This window comes from Xenopus tropicalis, chromosome 1 (assembly GCF_000004195.4).
Source record: "Xenopus tropicalis strain Nigerian chromosome 1, UCB_Xtro_10.0, whole genome shotgun sequence".
Classification (NCBI taxonomy): domain Eukaryota; kingdom Metazoa; phylum Chordata; class Amphibia; order Anura; family Pipidae; genus Xenopus; species Xenopus tropicalis.
Window position 1 is genome coordinate 80515626 of NC_030677.2, and position 21689 is coordinate 80537314.

General features: G+C 35.8%; 1 protein-coding gene across 1 annotated transcript in view; it reads left to right on the top strand.

Moving 5' to 3' along the window:
- adamts3 (ADAM metallopeptidase with thrombospondin type 1 motif 3) overlaps window positions 1–21689 on the top strand; it is a 113296-nt gene that overhangs the window by 69707 nt on the left and 21900 nt on the right. The window contains exons 7-16 of the mRNA XM_012955366.3: window positions 192–348; window positions 1415–1520; window positions 3575–3718; window positions 4430–4562; window positions 11059–11172; window positions 14918–15063; window positions 16121–16296; window positions 16576–16709; window positions 17364–17487; window positions 20570–20650. Coding sequence (XP_012810820.2) covers window positions 192–348; window positions 1415–1520; window positions 3575–3718; window positions 4430–4562; window positions 11059–11172; window positions 14918–15063; window positions 16121–16296; window positions 16576–16709; window positions 17364–17487; window positions 20570–20650 — 1315 coding nt within the window. The remainder of the gene's footprint in view (window positions 1–191; window positions 349–1414; window positions 1521–3574; window positions 3719–4429; window positions 4563–11058; window positions 11173–14917; window positions 15064–16120; window positions 16297–16575; window positions 16710–17363; window positions 17488–20569; window positions 20651–21689) is intronic.

Consider the following 21689-nt stretch of genomic DNA (forward strand, 5'->3'; position numbering starts at 1 on the left):
AGGTGGATACTTGTTTTGTTTGACAGGTGGGCAATTTGTAGAGAAGTCCCAGTTTTTTAAATTGTGTATTTATTTATTAATTAACAGGAGTATTAATTGAATGGCAATAAAAGTGCAGTAACAGAAGTGTAAAAGATAAAAAATCAACATTCCATTTTATTCCATAATATTGTGTCTTACATTTTGTTAAGTCTATTAGCTTGATTGAAAGAGGCAGCCCATCAAGGAGTTTAGACAATGTGTGCCGCTGGGCAAGCCAACAACAGAAAGCAGATCCCAACCATTCTGAACACCACGATCATGCCATTTTTCTGACCAGACAAGATTTTGGCCCAGCTGGAATGCAAGGTGATTTATAAAAATTAGTGTACAATATGTCAGTCACAATATAGCAGAAAGGCAGGGCAATCAGCTAGAAATCTAAAGAGTTCCTAGTTATACTATTGTAACAGGTTCAAAGTCAGTAACATTATTGTTATGCTGCTGACAACTAAATAAAATTAGTATCTCTGTCAGTTAATAGTAGCTAGTAAAACTAGTTATTCTTAGTGTTTTTTTCCAAATCTTTTTCGGATTTCCATGACCTGTATTAAAGCATACATCCTTCGGCCTTGTTCCTGTATCTGGTCATGGAACTCCTTGGTGACTTGTGATTTGCTTATATTTTACAATAGGATGTACATTTTTTACTATAAAATACACAAGAGCCATGACTATCCTGTAAATTATATTTTTGTAAATGGTGCTTAGTGATGGTTATTATTGGTGGGACTGACACTTTCCATAGGCTGTATGAGGAAGCATGGAAAAGTAAGGCTAGTAAGCCTCTCAATTAATGATAACCTTAAAGGGATTGTTCACCTTTAAATTAACTTTTAGTATGATGTAGAGGATGCTATCTGTGACAATTTGCAGTTGTGCATTTTTTTTTTTTAGTTATTTGGGTGTTTTTTTAATTATTTAGCGTTTTGTTCAGCAGCTCTCCAGTTTGAAATTTCAGCTGGTATCTGGCTGCTATGGTTGACCTTGCAACCAGGCAGTGGTTTGAAAGAGAGACAGGATTATGAATAGAAGAGGGCCTAAATAGAAAGCTAAGTAACAAGTAAAAATAATGAAATTGTAGCCTTACAGAGCAATAGCTTGCTGCTTGCTGGGGTCAATGACCCCCATTTAAAAGTTAGAGTCAGAAGGAATGCAAATAATTCATAAACTATAAAAAATTAAAAATGAAGACCATTTGAAAAGTTGCTAAGAATAGGCCATTCCATAACTTACTAAAAGTTAGGCTGAAGGTGAACCACAGAGAAACCCTGAAAGATAACAGCAAAATTAATAGAGGGGGTGTAACTGTTGTTATTTTTGATTAATATTGTATTTAGAAGTCCTTGTATTCATTAAAACCTCTTTCATACAGGATATGCCCCAGTGACAGGTATGTGCCATCCAATGAGAAGTTGTACTCTGAATCATGAAGATGGATTTTCATCAGCTTTTGTGGTTGCCCATGAAACTGGCCATGTGTAAGTTTTGTTTGCTGTCATAAACATTTGTAAAAATCATGATGGCTTTACAGATTTTCAAGAATCCCTTGTGTGCTGCTGATAAAAAACAGATTGCCTTACATTTTTCTTTAAAAGAAAATGAGTTTTAGACCAGGTTGCCTTTTGCTTATGCATCCCTAGCTTTTTCATTTTTTTCATTAGGGTATTTTGTTTTTTAAATGCCACCTTTTATTTTTATTGGGGAAATTAGGACAAGAGGATTTGGTTCACTTTGCTAAAGGGTCCTTAGGTGGTAAACAATTCTCCTTTTATTTTATTTATAGAGAACTTGATGGACCCTCACCCCAGGACTTAGGAGGTTAAGGTCCCACTTTTGACTCCTAAAACCACTGGCACAAAGAGGTGAGGAGTCTTAGTACAGGGATTAATGTTAAATATATCTATATATATGGGAAAAACCCTTACTTTGCTTACATTATATGGGAAGAGGGTTCATTAGAGGTACAATTTTTTTTTAGTCAACCTACATTAAACACACCTCCCATGTCTTAGAGGGGAAACCAGGGGAACTCAATTAGTGCTCTGCACTTCACTGTTCAGAACTGTGCCATTGATCCCAAACCAGTACATGGGATAGGACTTGGTAAATACATTTACTCAGCACTATAAGGACCTGGATAACCTCAAATTTGACATACTCTGTCATTGGTGGCCAGGGGGTATGGCATTTCTATTAACTTTATTTTTTTATTGTATTTTATTTATATTGTTGTCATTCAGAATGGTGTTTAATTTTTTTTCAATAAAATTTGTTTTGGTAAAGTAATCTATGACCAGTGTTATGTGTAGCAAATCACCTTAGTAATTATAAGCCAATATAATAAAACACACATTTTCCCAGATCTGTAGCAAACATTGAATCATTTATTACATTATTTCTAATTATATTAGACAGCAACAGATGAACCTGAGGAGCTGTTCTTAGTCTGCCTCTGCAAATATTTGTAACAATGATTCTCAAAACTAGCAGTTAATGTGGAATTGCAGAACAAAAAAGTGTTTCCAAAATCACACAAAGAATAAAAAACAAAGACCATAGGCAAATTGGCTATGGCATATTTAAGAAACAAAGGCAGCTTATCAAATGCTTTTTAAGTACACATATACTAGCGAGCTTTTCTTTTTGCATTTTATGTCTTTTTGTGAATTGTACATTTTGTACTCCTGAGTAAGATGGTCTTTTATTCAATCTATTTAGCCCTTTCAGTTACATATGGTGACATATTTCTTGGATATGTAGACTAACACAGTTCATCTTGGCTCATCTTTGCTGACCAGATTATATAACCATACATGTATACGGAAAGTATTACCAGCAGTGTTTCAGCACCACCTTTTAGCCAAACTTGACATGCCAGCACTCATGTTAGGAACAAGATCATACTGCCTGTATAGCATGAATCAGTTTGTTGCAAACAAGATCAGTAGCCTGGAATTACAATCCAGTATGTGTAGCTGAGAAGAATGACAGGAAAACACTGGGAGTAAGGTTGTGTAGCACCATTATTTAAAGCAGAAAATACTATCCTACATATAGTGGCTAATGTACTGTAATATATAAAGATATTAGATCTCACTAAGGAGTTATGTGACCATGTTTTATACCGCTCACATAACTCTGAGGTAACTACTAATGTTTTTATTAATTTTAGTAAGAGGACATTATTTTGTAATGACATCTCTGCTGCAGGTTGTCTACAATTGTACACAGACTCTCTGACATCAGAATTCATTGTTTTTACGAATATAAATTACAGGAATATAAGCAGAGTGTATATGTTTGTATATGAACCATTAAGTTAAGAATATACAATATTTATTTATCCAATAAATGCTTAGAAATGGTGCATAATATTGAATCATTGATCATTTGTAATTGTAATCAACACCTAAGAAAAGGAAAGTATGCATTGTTATACAGTCTCTTTCTTAAAACATATATATGTAGTATATTAATAGGGTTTTATAGTAAAGGTAACTTCCGGCTAAATGAGTCTGTTTTATAATCATAGACTGGGAATGGAACATGATGGCCAAGGAAACAGATGTGGGGATGAAACAGCTATGGGCAGTGTTATGGCTCCCCTGGTACAAGCAGCATTTCATCGATATCATTGGTCTCGGTGTAGTGGTCAGGAACTAAAAAGATACATACAGTAAGTATATCCATTTGTTCTTTTATTTTATGGTTGCTTAATTTTAAATTTCAATTAAATTAAATAATTATGCTTCCTGTCTCATAAAAATAGTTTGTTTAGGCTGAAATATAAACAGTAATGCTGTTTATTTAGCATTGTGTATTTAGTGCCAAACAAACATAAACTAAACACAGAATTCAGAGTTGATTTAGATCCCTGAATTAGTTGACCCATACATTCCTAACTTTGTAGTTGAAGATGGCGATTATATGTAAACTCAAAGTAGGACCTATGTATCACAGTTCTGGTAATTTCTGATTTTTGTTTTTGCAAGTAAACATCTAAGCATGTGTTTGTCAAACAGTAAATATTTTACTATTTTAATGTAATTATTTGTGTGGCACTGTACAAGGATTATTGAAATAACTACTACGGTATATTTTAATTTATATTACTTACATCTATCTAGCGCCTGAGTTTTTTATTTAAATATAATTCTGGCACAAATCAATTAAAATGTTATGAATAAATTAAGAGCACCCTTTGTGTATCATTATAGTAATGTTTTTGGTTAATGATTATGATCTGTTTACTTTAATCTCCACTGTAATATGCCTGTTATATTTGATGATTCCACAGGTGAAAAAATATTATATGGTTTCTGATTTTAGCTAAAGGCTTTTATTTTGTTTCATTTTTTAATTCATGTGATTTATTTGCATTCTTCAGTTCATATGATTGCCTTCTGGACGACCCTTTTGAACATGATTGGCCTAAACTTCCAGATCTCCCTGGGATTAACTATTCTATGGATGAACAATGTCGATTCGACTTTGGCGTTGGCTACAAAATGTGCACTGCAGTATGCTACATTTCATATGTTTTTTTTCCTTTATACTTAAACTATGTCTCTTTCTGTGTGTCTTATTCTTGCCTTAAATGCCTTTTGTGCTAGGACCTGTAAGGTAGTTGTGACACAAGAGATTTGCTCACAGCCATTAAAGCAGTGCCCACCCAAAAACTGTTTGAAAGAAAATATAATTCTAAGAAACTTTACAACATACATTGATTAAATGTTTGTGGTTGTAAAGACTTTTACAAGCATAACTTTAATTGCAATTAATACCAAATAACAAATGCAGTGATAAATATCCCGATGGAATATTATCATTAAATCTGTGTTTAATTGTATATAAAGAAAAAGAATATCATTCTCCATTAAAAAATATTATAGCTCAAGGTAAGGGAGAGTCAGTAATCTGTACAATGAGTTCATGGGTAATCATCTTATTTACTGAATATAGTGTCTATAGTGTAATTTCCAAATTATCTTGTTCTTAGGGCTCTGGTACACGGGGAGATTAGTCGCCCGCGGCAAAACTCCCTGCTCGCGGGCGACTAATCTCCCCGAGTTGCCTTCCCCCTGCCATCCCACCGGCGAACATGTAAGCAGCCATAACATTCAAACTTTGTTTAACAGACCCATAATGTTGAGCAATAATGCAGTGCTTTTTCAATTCCTTTTATTTTGAGTTAGGTTTGAGTAGGAGAGACATTCTTCTATTTTTTTGTTTTATCGAACAGCAAACTGGTCAGAGTAAGAATTGCCACAATGTTTAAATGATTCAATGATCCTTGATCCTTTAGATAAACTTGCAATGCATGTGCAGTAAGTAAATTTCCAATACTGTCCATGTGCATAACTAATAAAGGCACAGCTGGTGCAAAGCACCACAAGTAAAAGTCTTCAAGCAGGAGGCTTGAAATCAGCATTTTATGTCTTCCTATTAGATCAATGAGCTATTAGAGTAAACACATTTAATTATCTTTATTCATGAAACACTGAATTACAGCTGCTGCAAACTTAATACTAAGTAATTTGTCAAACCAAAAATGTATTGCAGCAAATTTTCCTCCTCAACTTATATGACTGCTACATATGTGACTTGTTTCCCTCACATTGTGCTGGGTGCCTGTGCCCAAGACCATTCACTGATGCAATTACTGCCAGTCATTCACACCACCAAATATGAAGGAGAATTTTCACTTATCACTTAATGTCTGTGGTTCAAGTGCTGCACCCTAAACCTGTAGTTGAGGGGAAGTCTGACTTTTCAGAAACTAGGTATTCATACCAACAGCTGTTACAGTTAAAGTGATGCTGTCATGATTTTTATGGTATATCTTTTATTTCTAAATTACACTATTTACATAGCAAATAATTCACTCTACCATTTAAAATGCTGTTCTTGAACCAACAAATGTACATTTTTTTAGTTGTAATATTGGTGTGTAGGCAGCCATCTCAGTGCATTGTGCCTGAGTCTGAGCTTTCAGAAAAGCCAGCGCTACACATTAGAACTGCTTTCAGATAACCTATTGTTTGCCCTGCTCCCATGTAACTGGAGGAATTCCAAGCCGGACTTGGATTTCTTACTATTGAGTGCTATTCTGATATCTACTGGGAGCTGCTACCTTGCTACCTTCCCATTGTTCTGCTGATTGGCTGCTTGGAGGAGGATGATATCACTCTAACTTGCAGTGCAGCAGTAAAGTTTGACTGAAGTTTATCAGAGCAGAGGTCACATGGTTGTGGCACTCTGGGAAATGAAGAATATAGCTAGGATTCTGCTGGATGCTGGAGAAGCATTATTAACTGATGCATTTTGAAAAAAACATGTTTTCCCATGACAGTATCCCTTTAAAAAGATTTTATACAAAAATCTTTATTCCTGCAAATATTAACTAAGTTTTCCTAGGAAAAGCTGTAGATTTATACAGTTAATGGAACCAAAATCAGACAAATGGTTTGATTGGTCTGAAGTAGCTAAATCAGTTAGTCCATATAATCTTGGAACAATTAGATTTCAGACCGACCTATGCATGCACTGATAGGTGATCTGATGGATGTATGCCCTCACTGAAGGTATAGCAGTTACACTTTGGGTGCTATTATAGGAAAAGTTAAGAAGTTTGGTACAGGTTTAGCAACCGACAGCAATCGATCAGATGTTTGTTTTACAATAGCAGACCAGTAAATGCAGCCTACTGATTTTTTACTAGATGTTACTAGGACTTAAGGAACTTTGAACCTCTTTTTTTTTTTTTTAAAAGGTTTTTATTTTGCATTTTTAAACAAACAAAAATAAAACAAGAGAAAAACAGATAAAGTAACTTGGCACTTACACCATCTTTATTACTTACATATCATTTACATTATACACTTGGTGACAGGTAGAACTCCATGTGGTATCAACTTGTCAAGGTACACCAGGGGTTATGTGCGTATTAATCATCCGGTAGAGATATACTGGGGTTGGCATCTAGCCAGGTTTCCCATATTTTCTCAAATTTCCCAGGTGCACCCCGGGCATTGTATGTCAGTCTGATCAGTGGAAGTGTCCCATTTATTAGTTCTATCCATTGTTGAATTGTGGGAGGAATGGGGCTCGTCCACTTCATTATTACTACCTTCTTTGCGAAGAACACAAGGGAGCGTAGTAATGTTCTTGATTTTTGAAGAGGTATTAATTCGTCAATTATTCCTAACAAGCATACTTCGGGGGACCTGATGCCAGGAAGGGACAGGTGTTCCTCTATATAGTGAGTGACTTCTGTTCAGTATGTTAGTACTTTGGGGCAGTCCCAAATCAAGTGAAGGAACCCTGCCTCTGCCATATTACATTTCACACATTTAGATCTTTCTAATTCCCCCATGGCCTTGAGTTTCTGGGGGGTAATGTATATTTGGGGAATCATCTTAAATTGGATCATTCTACCTCTGAGTGATATTAGGAAGTCATATAAGTTATCAGTTGTTTCGTCCCACTGATCCTCGTCTAGGGATGGAACAGTTGCCAGCCATTTACGTTTGGCCTCAAATGGAGCCGGGTGTGAGGTCTGGATTATGCTATATAGTTGAGAGACTAGTTTGGTGGGGTCTAAGGCCCAGAGTCTAGCTTCCCACAACAGTAATGTGGGTGAGAGTTGGTAGGTCCCAAACTGGGAATGAAAGGCATGTCTAAGTTGAAGATAAAGAAAAGACTGAAAATTTGGCCCATTGAGTTTGACTTTCAGTTGTTCTAATGATGCAAAGCAGTTTTCCACCAGTAGATCATCTAGGTGTCTGATTCCTAATTGTGGCCAATATTGGAAGTCGACTAAGCGTCTCATATGTGGTAGGTTGGAGTTTCTCCATAGGGGCGCTTTGCCTGATAATTGAGAAAGAGGGGTACGGACCTTAGTTTGTAGCTTAACCCAGGCTTTCCTAGGAGTGGTAAGTACCTCGGGCAAGGGGGGAAGGTCAGCCTGTCATCTATATGGCAAGTTGCGTATGGCCTCTAAGGAGCCCATAATTGCCGCATGCAGTGCAGTCAATGAGTTGCTGCGGTCAGGGCTAAACCAGTTATGTATATAGGATAGTTGGGCTGCAAAGTAGTAATTTTGTAAGTGGGGTAGAGCCAGCCCCCCTTTTTCTTTTGGGGCCTTGAGTGTAAGCCATGCTATTCTTGGGGCTTTGTTGGCCCAGATGAAAGAAATTAGTTCACTGTTTAGTTTTTTAAAGAACTGGTTAGTTATATATATCGGCGAGTTCCACAGTGGGTATAGAAATTTGGGCAGGTATAGAATTTTAGAGAGGTTTACTCTTCCCCATAGCGTCAACGGTAATTTGTTCCAGTGCGGAGTTACAGATTTGAATTTTGCAAGGATGGACTCTAGATTCTCGTTGGTGTACAGTGATGGGTCTGTTGTGACTAAAATGCCAAGGTAGCGGAATCTAGATACTAGTGAAAGAGCGGGAGGGTTATCTCCAGTGGAAAAAGTACAGATTTAGTTTTATTTATCCATAGGCCACTTAGCCTCCCAAATTTCTCCAATATTTCTCTTGTAGTGAGAGATTAATGTCTGCTAGGAAGAGTAGTACATCATCTGCATATAGTGCCACTTTCTCCTCTAGGTTGCCAATCTTAATTCCTTTTACCATGGGAGTTTGCCTTATTTTTGCTGCCAGAGGTTCAATGGCCAGTGCAAATATAAGGGGTGACAAGGGGCATTCCTGCCTGGTACCTCTTTTTAACGCAAATACTTCAGATAGTGTGTTGTTGACCCTGACTTGCGCTACTGGCTTCTTATACAGTAGTTTGACCCATGAGATAAACATAGGGCCACACCCTATTTTCTCCAACACCTGCCACAGATATTGCCAATTGACGAACGCCTTGGTTATGTCTAGTGAGGCTACTGCCCCAGCAGTTTGACATTGGTTTGCTAGCTGAATATGTGTGTATAGTCGCCTGAGATTGATAGAGGTGGTCTTATGCGGCATAAAGCCTGTCTGGTCAGAATGGATGAAAGATGTAATTACTTTTATGAGTCTGTTTGCTAGTACTTTTGCGAGTATTTTAGTGTCAGTGTTGATCAAAGAAATAGGTTTGTAAGACTCACATGAGTATGGGTCTTTCCCATCCTTAAGTATTAATGTGATTATTGCATTGTAGCATGAGGAAGGGAGTTCCTCTGTCTGTGATGCATATGTGTATGTTTCAAGGAGCTTAGGGGTAATTTGGTCAGCCAGTAATCTATACCAGGCAGCTGGTAGTCCATCCGGACCAGGAGTTTTGTTTGCTGGGAGGTCTGCAATTACTGCGTCAATTTCTGCTTTTGTGAGTGGGTTGTCCAGGAGTTTTACTTCTGCAGGTGACAGTTGGGGGAGTTCAGAGGATCCCAGAAATTGTTAATCCCGGAGGTACAGGTTTGCGGGGAGTAAATCTCCTTAAAGTATTCTGCAAACATGTTGGCCATAGTTGTGGGATCAGTGACTATTTCTTGGGTTTGGGTTCTAATGCCCGGAATTACAGTAATTGGGTCAGTCAACTTTGCCATGTATGCCAAAGTTTTGCTATTCTTATTGCCTAAGTCAAATCCCCGTTGTTTAGAGTATAGTAGTTTTTTCGTAGTACTATCTGCTAGCAGAAGATCTAGATCTCTTTGGGCCTTAGATAATGAGTCCTGGGTGTCTTTGGATTTTGCTTGACAATGAGCCTGTTCTGCCCTAAATAGTTCCTTTTCTGCAGCTTTAATCTCTGTCTTTTTTTATTCCCTTGTTGCGTGTATTGTGGCAATCAGGGTACCTCTAGCCACCGCCTTTGCTGTGTCCCACACAACCAGAGGGGATGCTGTGTTATTATTAACCTCCCAGTACTCCCCAAACTCTTTTGTACAGGTGAACTTTGCACCTCTTTAACATTATACTCTATCTATAATCTATATAGTGATTCTGTAGTACTGAATTAAAATGAGATAATGCACTAGGCCTTAAGAATTATGTTGCTGTGACCTAAAAAGAATTAGTAGCCTAGATATTATTTACTTTGACAGCAGGCATGGTAGTAAATGTGTTATTGATACCAGCTTATAAAAAAATCCCTTACAGTCCATTCTTTACCATTTAATTAACAGAAAGAAAAAATCCAACCTTTTAAGTGAAAGTTGAATGTAGGAATAACTGGAGATAATAGAAAAGTGCTTTATATACTTCAGCCAAGATGGAATGAGGCCAAAATGGTTTATTGACATCTATGCAGATGTTTTACCAATACCCTGAGGAGGCCCCCAGGAGTGTCCAGCCTTTCCCATACACAGCTTATTTAGTAATGCACATTGTGTATTTATGTTTGGGACACTGATAACATTGTGTGATTAATGTATTTTTCGCATAACTCTGCAGGGGTTGATTAGGACAGGGACCTTTATGTTCATCCATGTTAATATATGTGGTTAAATGTATATTTTCAATAGAGATGTTTCATGATTGTTTTCAAGAAACCAGTTTATTTTTTATTAAAAAGGCATTTTACCTCACTCGATTATTGCTGAATGTTAAATACTAAGCTACAATAATGCTTTTCAATGTATATACAGTATGTAGATTAAAATATACCCGCTAGATGTATGTATGTATAACTTTATTTATAAAGCGCCACAAGGGTACGCAGCGCTGTACAGTCTTACAGAAAACAAAATTACACACAGGGAGGATGAGTGATATAATAAATAAATACACTAAATAGATATATGTATATATATATATATATATATATATATATAAGTGCCATGTGGTATGAGACACAGTAGGAAGGAGGTCCCTGCCCCGTAGAGCTTACAATCTATTCATGCATTTAAAAGCATTTATAAATTTAGCGTGTAACTATTTATTTTAATGTTAAGCATTTTTTACATTATTGTATCTCTATATAGGTAACAGATTAGCAGCATATGTTGAATATCTCTTTGCAACCAGTATGTGCATATTTCAAATGTGGTACTGTAAATTTACAGATTTACTCCCTGTGTTTCAGTTCAGAACATTCGAGCCTTGTAAACAGTTGTGGTGCAACCATCCTGATAATCCTTATTTCTGTAAAACCAAGAAGGGACCCCCTCTTGATGGAACTGAGTGTGCTCCTGGAAAGGTCTGTATAAATGAGAAACTAAAGCCTGAAATAATTCTGCGTGTGTATTTGTGCTATTGCAAACAGCTTCTGTCTTTCCCCAAAAAAACATTTTGACATTTCAAGCTGGTTAACTTTCCTAATGTAATTGGCCTGTTTCATGCACAGAATGGCTTCCAGTAGTCTTGTACGGGTCTGGTTCAACCCACTATGCCCCTTACCCTGACCTACCAGGTACCCCAACCAGGATACCTGCATTAGCACCTGCATAGTCAAGGAATCAGGGACTTTTCATTCAAAACCACTTTTGAAACATCAAATGTTTTCTTTAAAAAAGCTACACAAAAAACTGCACATTATTTTACTCCCACTTTCACACCAATTTTTATCTTTGTCGAATAGTTTACTCATCATAATAAATATGCCCCTTTGTGTAAAAGAGGCTGGTGTTAAGGCAAACTCTGCTTTAAGCCATTATGTACTGTATGTGCTCCCCATGTAGTAGAGCTTAAAGTAACAAATCAGAAATAGCTAAAAATGGGTTTCATTAACTTTTAACTGGCAAATATTTTGGCAGCTCATTCATTTTAACAGTCACAGTCATTGCATTTAGCAGTATAATGAAAGAGAGATTACTATTTAAATAAAGAACTGTAGGTATAATTAAATCCTACTTGGCTATACATTAAAATAAATATATATATCTGTTTATAAATTCCAAATTCTACTAACAATCTGAAGTGAAAGACCTTAAAACACTAAATTGCTAAAACTGCTTGACTTCTAGGAGGAGGAAAGAAGATACATCTTTTTTTTCTGCTAATTACTGGCAGTCATTACACAGAAGAAGCATGTTTATTATTGTTACTGTACAGTCAACATATATCAAAGCACTGTAATGCTACTGAAGTGCAGACTTTAAAGAGAACATAATGCAATAATAATGTTGTTTATAAAAGTTACAATTATTAGAATAAAAACACTCTATAAGAGATAGCCTGCTTTTAATTCAGAGCTTTCTGGGGATCAGGTTTCCTGATAAGGGATAATATATCCACTATGCATGAAGTCTTGGGCTGTGTTTTTATTCTGATTTGAATTTTTTCGGGTAGTGATGATTGCCTTGAGGATAGGCACGTTTTTGTTATGAGACCAGGTGAGTCAATGCAGAGGCAGGCCAAGACAACTGAGTAAAGAATTTACAAAGCACCTATATATGTATGTGTAACCAGGGTTGTTCTATGAGCAGCGCATTGTGATTGAGGAGGCCATCTCCAACTTTGTATGCAAAATAGCATGAATTCCAGAAAGAAATCCCAGTTTTGTTTCTTAGTTTACCATTTTCACAGCTATAGGCTGACACTCATTAAGTGGTTTTGGTGCTCTAAATTCACACATCAGAATTCCTTGCACAGACGGGTCCTAGTTTCCTGTTGGGATCTAAGCAGTAGCTATCCTAAACCTGGAAAATCAAAGAATCCTTTAGGAAAACTCAAAGGGAGCAAGGGTCTTTTAGAGAAAGGTTGTTGTCAGAATTAATACTTCCCAAAATAATATTCATTTATATTCAAAACCCCTGTAAAAATATAACCAATAAACCTAGTTTTATTATAAAGGAACTCAATAATACTGCATTTTCACACCCCACTAGCACTCCTTAAAATTAACAGCTTTTGGTAAAATTTCTAGCAAAAGAATTTAACCAAGCCCTTCTCAGTGTAGTCATCCTAAAATAACAAAACTTTAACCATCATGACATACCCTACTGGCATAAAAAAATACATTTCATCTGCCAAAAAAATTTCAGATTTAATGAAGTTTTATGAGCCAAGCTGGAATGCAATTTTTATTTGTAGAAAGTATATTTATAGGGATTAATTATACACCATTACCTGTGTTTATTGCAAATTTTTCATGGACTCTCTTTTTGGGTAAAGTATTCTGGAAACGTTTTCATTAGTTTTATTTTCTTAAACTTCCATCACTTCTACTGGCAAGTCAGAAGGGCTCCTTTATGTCTGCAAGTGTAGTTGTGGTCCCCACAATCAGTTTCATGTTGAACCACTTTCATTAAAAGCAAAATGTGCTCCATGCACTTCCATTTAGTCGTGCTCGGTACGGCTCAGACCAACCTGCCTTCCTTTGTGAACAGAGCGTTGCTGCGCCTATTGACGCAGGGTAATCCTGAACCTACTACAGCTGTCAAAGTAGCCAATACTCAACTAGTATGTTGTAAAGTTGCTCAACTACTGGAACATGAATATTATCATCAATTATTTACACAAAGCTTGTAGATAATTAACACCTATCCTTGCCCCAGTGAAATATCAAAAGTACTTACCATGCATGCACACCTTAGTTTAATCAGGAGCCAGTTATCTAATTGGATACTTTTTGAGTGGGGGGGGGGGGGAGAAAAACAAGCTCATGATTGGAAACTAAGCCTGGAAGGGTATATTTAAGTATTCACTCCATCCTACCCCACACACAAACAAGGAGTAGTGTTTAAGAACTAACATGGTACAAAAATTGTATAGAATTTTGAAATGAATTATGTCATCACAATACAATGTTAATATATCATAACACTATGTTATAGTACAGAGAGCAAGGGAAATAATGTCAGAGAAGTGTATGAGCAGGAATAACTGCTTACTCATTTGTCACTTTCTCTGGAATTACCTTGATTGTGGTGTAGAGGCTTATCAACAACATTTTACTACATCAAAATATTTATGGTCATCACAAGAATGTACTATCCACTGTGGTTTAAGAAATACTGGCATCTTTGCACCTTACTACCCACACCTGTCCACATTGTATCTTTGTCCACATTGTTCCCATAGCTTAATATATGTCACAGTCTATGACTTTAACATTACTTATGAGGAAACTGTAGAAGTGCATAATCTTATTGTCATAAGGGCTGCTTTACCTCTGGTCTGGTACAACAGCAATTCCATATCGTGAGCCTAAATTGTTTGAATATCTTTTTATATAATGTCCACCACATATACAACGCTTTTTTGTACCAATATAATACAGAAACATAAGTAATCTATTGACTTCTGACTCACAGTAAGCCTTTTATGTAACTGGAAAATGGGCATTGCAGTGTCAGAAGTCAAAATGAATTCTGGATGATCTGCAATTGCTTGAAAATGCAATAAATATCTAAACATTAGGAAAGGATATGCTTGTCTGTTAAAGTTTTTATTCTAAATTTAGACATAGGAATGAGACAATGGAGAAGTGTTCCAAGAGCTGGTTACAGAAATACACAGATTGTGTTATTGATGCATTTTAAAACCTCTACATGGGGCTTTTTTTTTTTTAATAAGCCAGTACTTGGCATACCCTTCCAGGGAGAGGCTTCTGTGTAACCTAGTCATTGCTGAAAAATTAAGCAAAATGGCATTTAAAGTGATAATATTAATGCTACATAAAATAGGATAGCATTCATGGTGATTTCTTACACCTTTTAAATAAAATATTTTTCTAAGCCATTTAAAGACAGTTTTCTTTTTTGTACCCAAAAGCTGTAAGTTAGGTTAGCTAGCATATCATTGTAGACCAAGAATTCTGGGCATCAGTGGAAAATGGTACTATATCATAAAAGGTGACCAAGCATAAGCAGGCACAAAGTATTGAAAGCATTTAAAATGATATAATAGATGCTACATTAAATAGGATGAAATACAGTTATCCATTGTACTACTATACGTATGTATGTAATTAACAATGCAATTACTGTTCTTCTGCTTAGTGGTGCTACAAGGGTCACTGCATGTGGAAGACTACTAACCAAGTAAAACAAGATGGAAATTGGGGATCTTGGACAAAATTTGGCTCCTGTTCGAGGACTTGTGGTATAGGTGTCCGTTTCAGAACACGGCAGTGTAACAACCCAATGTAAGTCAAACTATAAAACTATCCCCAGTGACATACTGATTCTGGCAGTACTCGCCATACCTGCACTTTTGATGCTGACATTATTCCTACTGCCAGTAATGGAAGGTTGTAGGGGGCAAGTTCAGACTTTTCCAGGGGTGGAAAAACATGGTGGGTAAATCACCTCAAAGTTGCCTTGTTTGCCATTCTGATGCATAAAAAGCACTAATCCATAAGACTATGTGAGAATAGTATATTATACTATTACTATAGTAGAATAATCTACAGTTTAATTGTACAGTTGTTAAATGCTAAAATTTGTCATGTGATGTAAAATGTTTAGTGTTAGATGAGGTAGAGTGGACAAAATTATAATTACAAGTTGGAGGATTTTTATGACGTGAAGTCAAGAACAGCTGCAGTTAACTTTTTTTTTAATGGGCCATTAACTGGCCTGATTGTGTGTGTGTATTTATTTATATCTGTAACTACTTGAAATGTTTTTGCTTTTTGTCATCCTCATGTACATTAAAGCAAAGCACATATAATAGAGATGGAGTATTATTGAAAATCCACTAACCCATAATTGGAAGCTGATGTTCCTTTCCTTGCTTCCAAAACCTACCACTGACAGCAGATGGGAATAGATTTTGCATTTCTTTTGAGCATTCCTTATCATGCTACCATGATCATTCTTGGAAAAAGTAAGATTTTTCCTTATTAAAAGCCGACCTGGCAAGTCTGAATATTTGATTTATTTACTTTTTGCACAGTGTATAAAGAAAACATGTGAGATACATTATTTTAACTTGGCCTAACTCCAACACACACAGCTGTAGTCCCGTTAACATGAATAACTTTGATATGTTTGGTACAGTATGTTTATTAGGCACAGCTCCTGCAAATGACACCCAGCACGAAAAGCCAATAGCAAACGTTGGTCATTGAGCATCTTCCTCCTGTATTTAAAAAAAATAATTTCATTTTTGCATTAAATTTATTTCATCTTAAAAGTGTTGCTTTGTAGGGGTTTGTAATTCTTTTTTTTTTTTTTTTTTTCTTTAAAAAACCTCCATAGGCCAGTCAATGGTGGCCAGGACTGCTCTGGTTTGAACTATGAATATCAACTTTGTAATACTGAAGAATGCCCTAAGCACTTTGAAGACTTCAGAGCCCAACAGTGTCAACAACGAAACTCAAACTTTGAGTACCAAAACGCCAAACACCACTGGCTTCCATATGAACATCCTGATGGTAAGAAATTGAGTCTTGCAAATGGCTAAACATTTTCACCAAAAACAGTCTATTACATAGTAACATAGTAACATAGTAAGTTGGGTTGAAAAAAGACATACGTCCATCACGTTCAACCATAATGCCTATATATAACCTGCCTAACTACTAGTTGATCCAGAGGAAGGCTATTGTGCTTCTTGGGACATTTTTTTAAACATCATTTATCATTAATGTAACTGATTCCCTTATCTGCCACGTTCATAAATTTTGTTTTCCCATGTGTTCTGTACAAAACAGCCAACAAACGATGTCAACTCTACTGTCAGTCTAAAGAAACTGGAAGCATTGCATCAATGAAACAACTTGTTCATGATGGGACTCGCTGCTCCTACAAAGACCCACATAGCATTTGTGTGAGAGGGGAATGCATTGTAAGTTCTCGCTACAATATTTTTGCAGAAAATGATGTGATTCTTGCTTGTATAAAAAAAATCAAAATGTTAGTTTAAAGGTGAGCTCCACCCAAACACAACTAAAACTTTTTTCAACCAACTTTGTAATCAATTAAATCAGTTATAAAATATATGCAGCCTTTTAATGATTTGTAACTTAATAATAGGGTTTGGAACAGTTATCTTGCCCCCTGCTCTCCTGCTGATTTGGCTTACTACTTTACAGTAGTCGACTATGCTCAGCCTGCCTTCAGCCTGCATCCTCCAAACCCCGCAATCCCCTGCACACTAGTGATGAGCAAATTTGTTATGTTTTGCTTCGCTGGAAAATTCCCGAAACTGCGAAAAATCCACGAAACATGTTTGTCACACAACTTTTTTTTATTGCCCATGTTTTTTCATATGTCTATTTTTCCGCGACTGCTGTGAATTTTTGCGAGAGTTGCGAAATGCGGAAATTTGCTGCGAATCCATGCCTGGTGAAAAATTTTTTCTCATCACTACTGCACACATGATGTCAATTAGGAAAGTACCATCACAGGGCAATGCAATAAACAAGGCTTTATTTAGACACACACACATATATATATGTATAAATATTTTTAATATTTTCTCTGAATTCCTCTATTACAGAAAGTTGGCTGTGACAAGGAAATAGGTTCCAATAAGGTGGATGACAAATGTGGTGTTTGTGGAGGAGACAATGCCCATTGTCGTACTGTGAAGGGAACATTCACAAGAACACCTAAAAAATCTGGTAATAACATATTTCTGCATACGTAATAATGCATGTTAACAATGCGTTGTTTGGAAAACTGCAGAAGAAATAAAATATTGGTAGAAATTTCTCAACAAATTCAACTAAAGACGCTTTTCAAAATTAATTCTGCACATATTCTTCCTGCTTATCATTTTATTGGTCAGACAGTTCATAAATTATTTTTAAAATCATTCTATAAATATTAAGACGACTCGGATACCAAAATACTTTGAATTCATTTTAATGACATTTTTGCATGGAGTAAAAGATACAGTATGTTGTCAAATTGTAGAGGATCTGTTGGAACATTGGTTCAGTCTGAGTGCTTGAATTCTGTAATGAGAATCTTTCCTTTAATATTTTCTCTGTTATCCTCAGACATTCAACTTAAAACATTCCAAGACATTGTCACCAATGCAAATTGAGATTCAAATTTTACTCTTTTTTTGTCTTGGATTTCTGTACCTGTCCTATGAAAAACATATTTAATTACTGACATCCCATTAATATGTTTCAGATAAAGAACTTTTGCAAGTAAATATATAATTCGCATTTAAAGCTATACACTAGGCTTCAAATACTGTAGTCTTGCATTTTCAGGTTTATCATCTATTCTCAAACATTGCATAAAATTAGGTCTGGCTCATGCATTCTTATAGAGATCTTTTAGCAAATATGTATTATTCTTTATTGAAGTGTTATGTGCATTTTTTGTTTATTGGTCATAACTAGTCTAGACTACACTAGAATTCTGCATACATAAGACTCATATCACTTATATGTACAGCCTGATAATCTATGAAAATGCAACTATTTAATTTTTAGGCTTATTGTGCACTTTTATTCTGATTGCATTGACCCCCCTGTCCATTGCTTTGATTGGTATTTTAACAGAAATAGATAGTGTCATTTGAAACAGCGTCAGTTTTGCTTTAACAGTAATCTTATTCACAGCAGTGGCACTATGACCCCAGCATCCTTCTGTACTGAAAAGAAAATGTTCCAGTTTTTCTATTGCTTTACCTAAGTACTGGCAATTCACTCATTAAATAGTGTAATTAAACTCTTCCAACAGGAAAACAATTAAGCAAGAGGTGCCAAAAAGAATTCGAGTTGCTGGAAAATGAAATCTGCAAGTATCTAACAACATACCCGCCTACACTTCATTTTATTATCTTTTCATTGACTATTAGTATTGTTCTTTTTACACAAGCTATAATGGCAGAACTATATGGGTCATTTACAACTGCAAGTGCAGTGTGCAATGTGCCTTTTCAGATGCAAATCTCTGTGTTTTTATCCTATGATGCCAAATTATTTCAGCATAATTGTGGCTGTTTTACTTGCCAAAATTGTACCCAGTGCACCCATCAAATTAAAGCAATTGCAAGTGAGCAAGTCAACAAATCAGAGTTGAAATTGTTTCACTTACAAAGCACAGAGTTAAAATGATGTTTCCGTCTGAATCTTTGGGTCTTCTGTGCCTATTGACGTATCCAGCTGTGGGAACCCTGGAATTATCTCCACATTAAAGGGGTGGTAGCTCCAAGGTGTCAATAGGCACACATGTGTACACAATGGCCCTTAGCACAACTATAGTGAAATTCAAGTACTGTGTTTATCCTTAAAGGACATGTCAACCCCAAAAGTATTTTTTTGCCTAATGAAAGAAAACTTTGCAATATACATTCATTACATATTTGTAATGGTTTTTTAGTTATTTGTATATATAATTGCTATTAAAAGCAGTGTCTGCCTGTACTTTCTATTCTCTGCCCTGGTGGCTCTGGCGTTTGAAACAATTTGAAACAAACGCCAGCAGATTTTACAGACCTGACTTGCTGGAGGGGCCTGGCACTTGCAACATTGTTTAAAAAGTAACAACCAGGAGTTCAGCAAATGCTGCTTTCAATAGCAGTTACATTTACAAATAACTTTTAAAGCAATAATTTTAATAAATTGATATTGTAAAGTTGCTTAGAATTATGTTTTCTTTTATTAGGCAAAAAAAATATATATATATTTTTGGGGTTGACATGTCCTTTAATGAATAGTGTCAATAAGCACTGTAATTGCATTCATTGTAGTGCAACTGCACTTGTGGCTGTCTAAGTAAATGACCCCCCCCCCCATACATACTACAGGAAAGTGAAAAAAATGCAGACAAACCGCATTGTAATGCATTATTATGATAAAAACTAAACTACCAGATATACTTTATTTCTGAAATTGCAAACGATGATTTTTCAGAAATTATTGGAAATATTTCCACATTTTAACTAAAGTAATATTTTTACTAACATACTGTATGTGGCCCGTGTCATACCAAATTCTTTGCTTGGCCATAGTTTTTTATTTTTTATGGAAGAAAATGCCACCAGAATAAAGGTAAAGGCCACAAAATTCTCTTTTGAAATAGATCTGCATCCAGTATAGATTTAAAGTACATAAAATAGTCGATGAAAAAATAATAATGTTGCCAGTACACTAATTCATGATGTTCTGTTCAAGGGAAAACAAGAGGAGCATTTACATTACCTAAGGGAGCTCGAAACATCACCCTGTCTGAGTCAAGGCACTCTAAAAATCTTGTGGGTAAGTGGCATCCCAGATTACAGATAATCTGTGATGCGAATAAAGGCCAGGGGTGGAAGCTCCCACAGCAATATCTAACAAGCGTTGCTGCAAAAACAAACAAAATGTTCATTCCCCATGTCTGAACTGTGGTTAAAAAAAAAAAAATCTTCACACCAACACTACTAATGTTTTATGCAGTTTTCTTAATTAATGAAATCATGGGCTGACATGAGAAAAATGAATATTTTGTCCCATTCTGTTATTTTCCGCATCCATGCGGAAAATAATCATCAGACGATGATCATAACGAGTGAGTCACTCCTTTTAACTTTCTCCTCTAGGAAAGACAAGACACTGGATTGAAGCTTGTCATAAAATGATACTTATTGTCTGCACTTAACCATTTTTCCTCCCATGCCTTCTGCTATGATTTAATTCTATGCTAACCTTAGCTATTATTTTCTTCTTCTCTATTTGCTGTGCAATTACAACACATGTATAGGGTACCTAAAGATGTTTGACATCCCCCCTGGTGCTAGACATGTGTTTATCCAAGAAGACGAGGCCTCTCCTCATGTTCTTGGTAAGTGTTTCTCTCCTGGAGACTGGCCTCATTCCTGAATGTTAACACAACAATATGAAGCCAAATAAATAACATTCAGAATGTGATACTCAGAGAAAGCAGCATTTAGTCACTGTAAAATGGATATTTTATGCATTTTATAGTATCTTGCAAATGAGCGTTGCCTTTCACAAACCACTTGAAGTGAAAAATATACCCTATTTATAAACAGTTTATCTTCCATTTATTTTTCCTTAAACATGATTGAAACCCCCTGCCCCAAAAACATAATGTAATAATATACATATTTTAATTTTTTTCTGTTCTGTTGCAATTTAATAATATTTCTAGTTCTATTCTGTTAATGTGCATTTCTTCAGCAGCATCAGGCTGTTACAGTGGTTAACTGGCTGACCCAACAGAGGGTTTAATATCTGATGAAGGCTGTGCTTCCGGAAACTATTCTAATAGTTTTCTCTTCCTGTCTCATTACCATTTTAATCTTTCAATTCTATATGAGAGAATGAACTTTGCAACTAGTGATCCTCTGGGTGTCTATGGGCCTGCTCAGCTTTACTGGGAAAAGACACAATATCAGGAAAACACAACAGAATAGAAAACGCATGCCAATTGCAAAAGTGTTCCAAAAAACAATCTGAGCAATTTGACATTATTTTTTGGGGAGGGGGTTAAATATTCAGTAAACTATAAGATAATAGCGTTCTGTTTACAGAAGATTTCTTTGCTGAAGATTTATCTTTTTGAATGGGTACTGCAGTATTGCTTGACTTGGCTGAAGGAATACCTATAGTCCATTTACATATCTACAGTGAGTTAAATGGCAAGAACCTTCGCTGTCATCTCTGGGGAATAAGCTATATGCTATATATAACCTATATGGCAACTTTTTTTATAAGTCTGTTCTTTGAACTCAGTAAGCTATACATTTATAGTTTTCTGTCCAGTTTAGGTAAAATAATATTTAAGATAACTCTGTTTAAATGTTTTAAAGGGAATTATTTTTCATGTGGTCTTGAAAACTTGATTTAGCTTATATAAC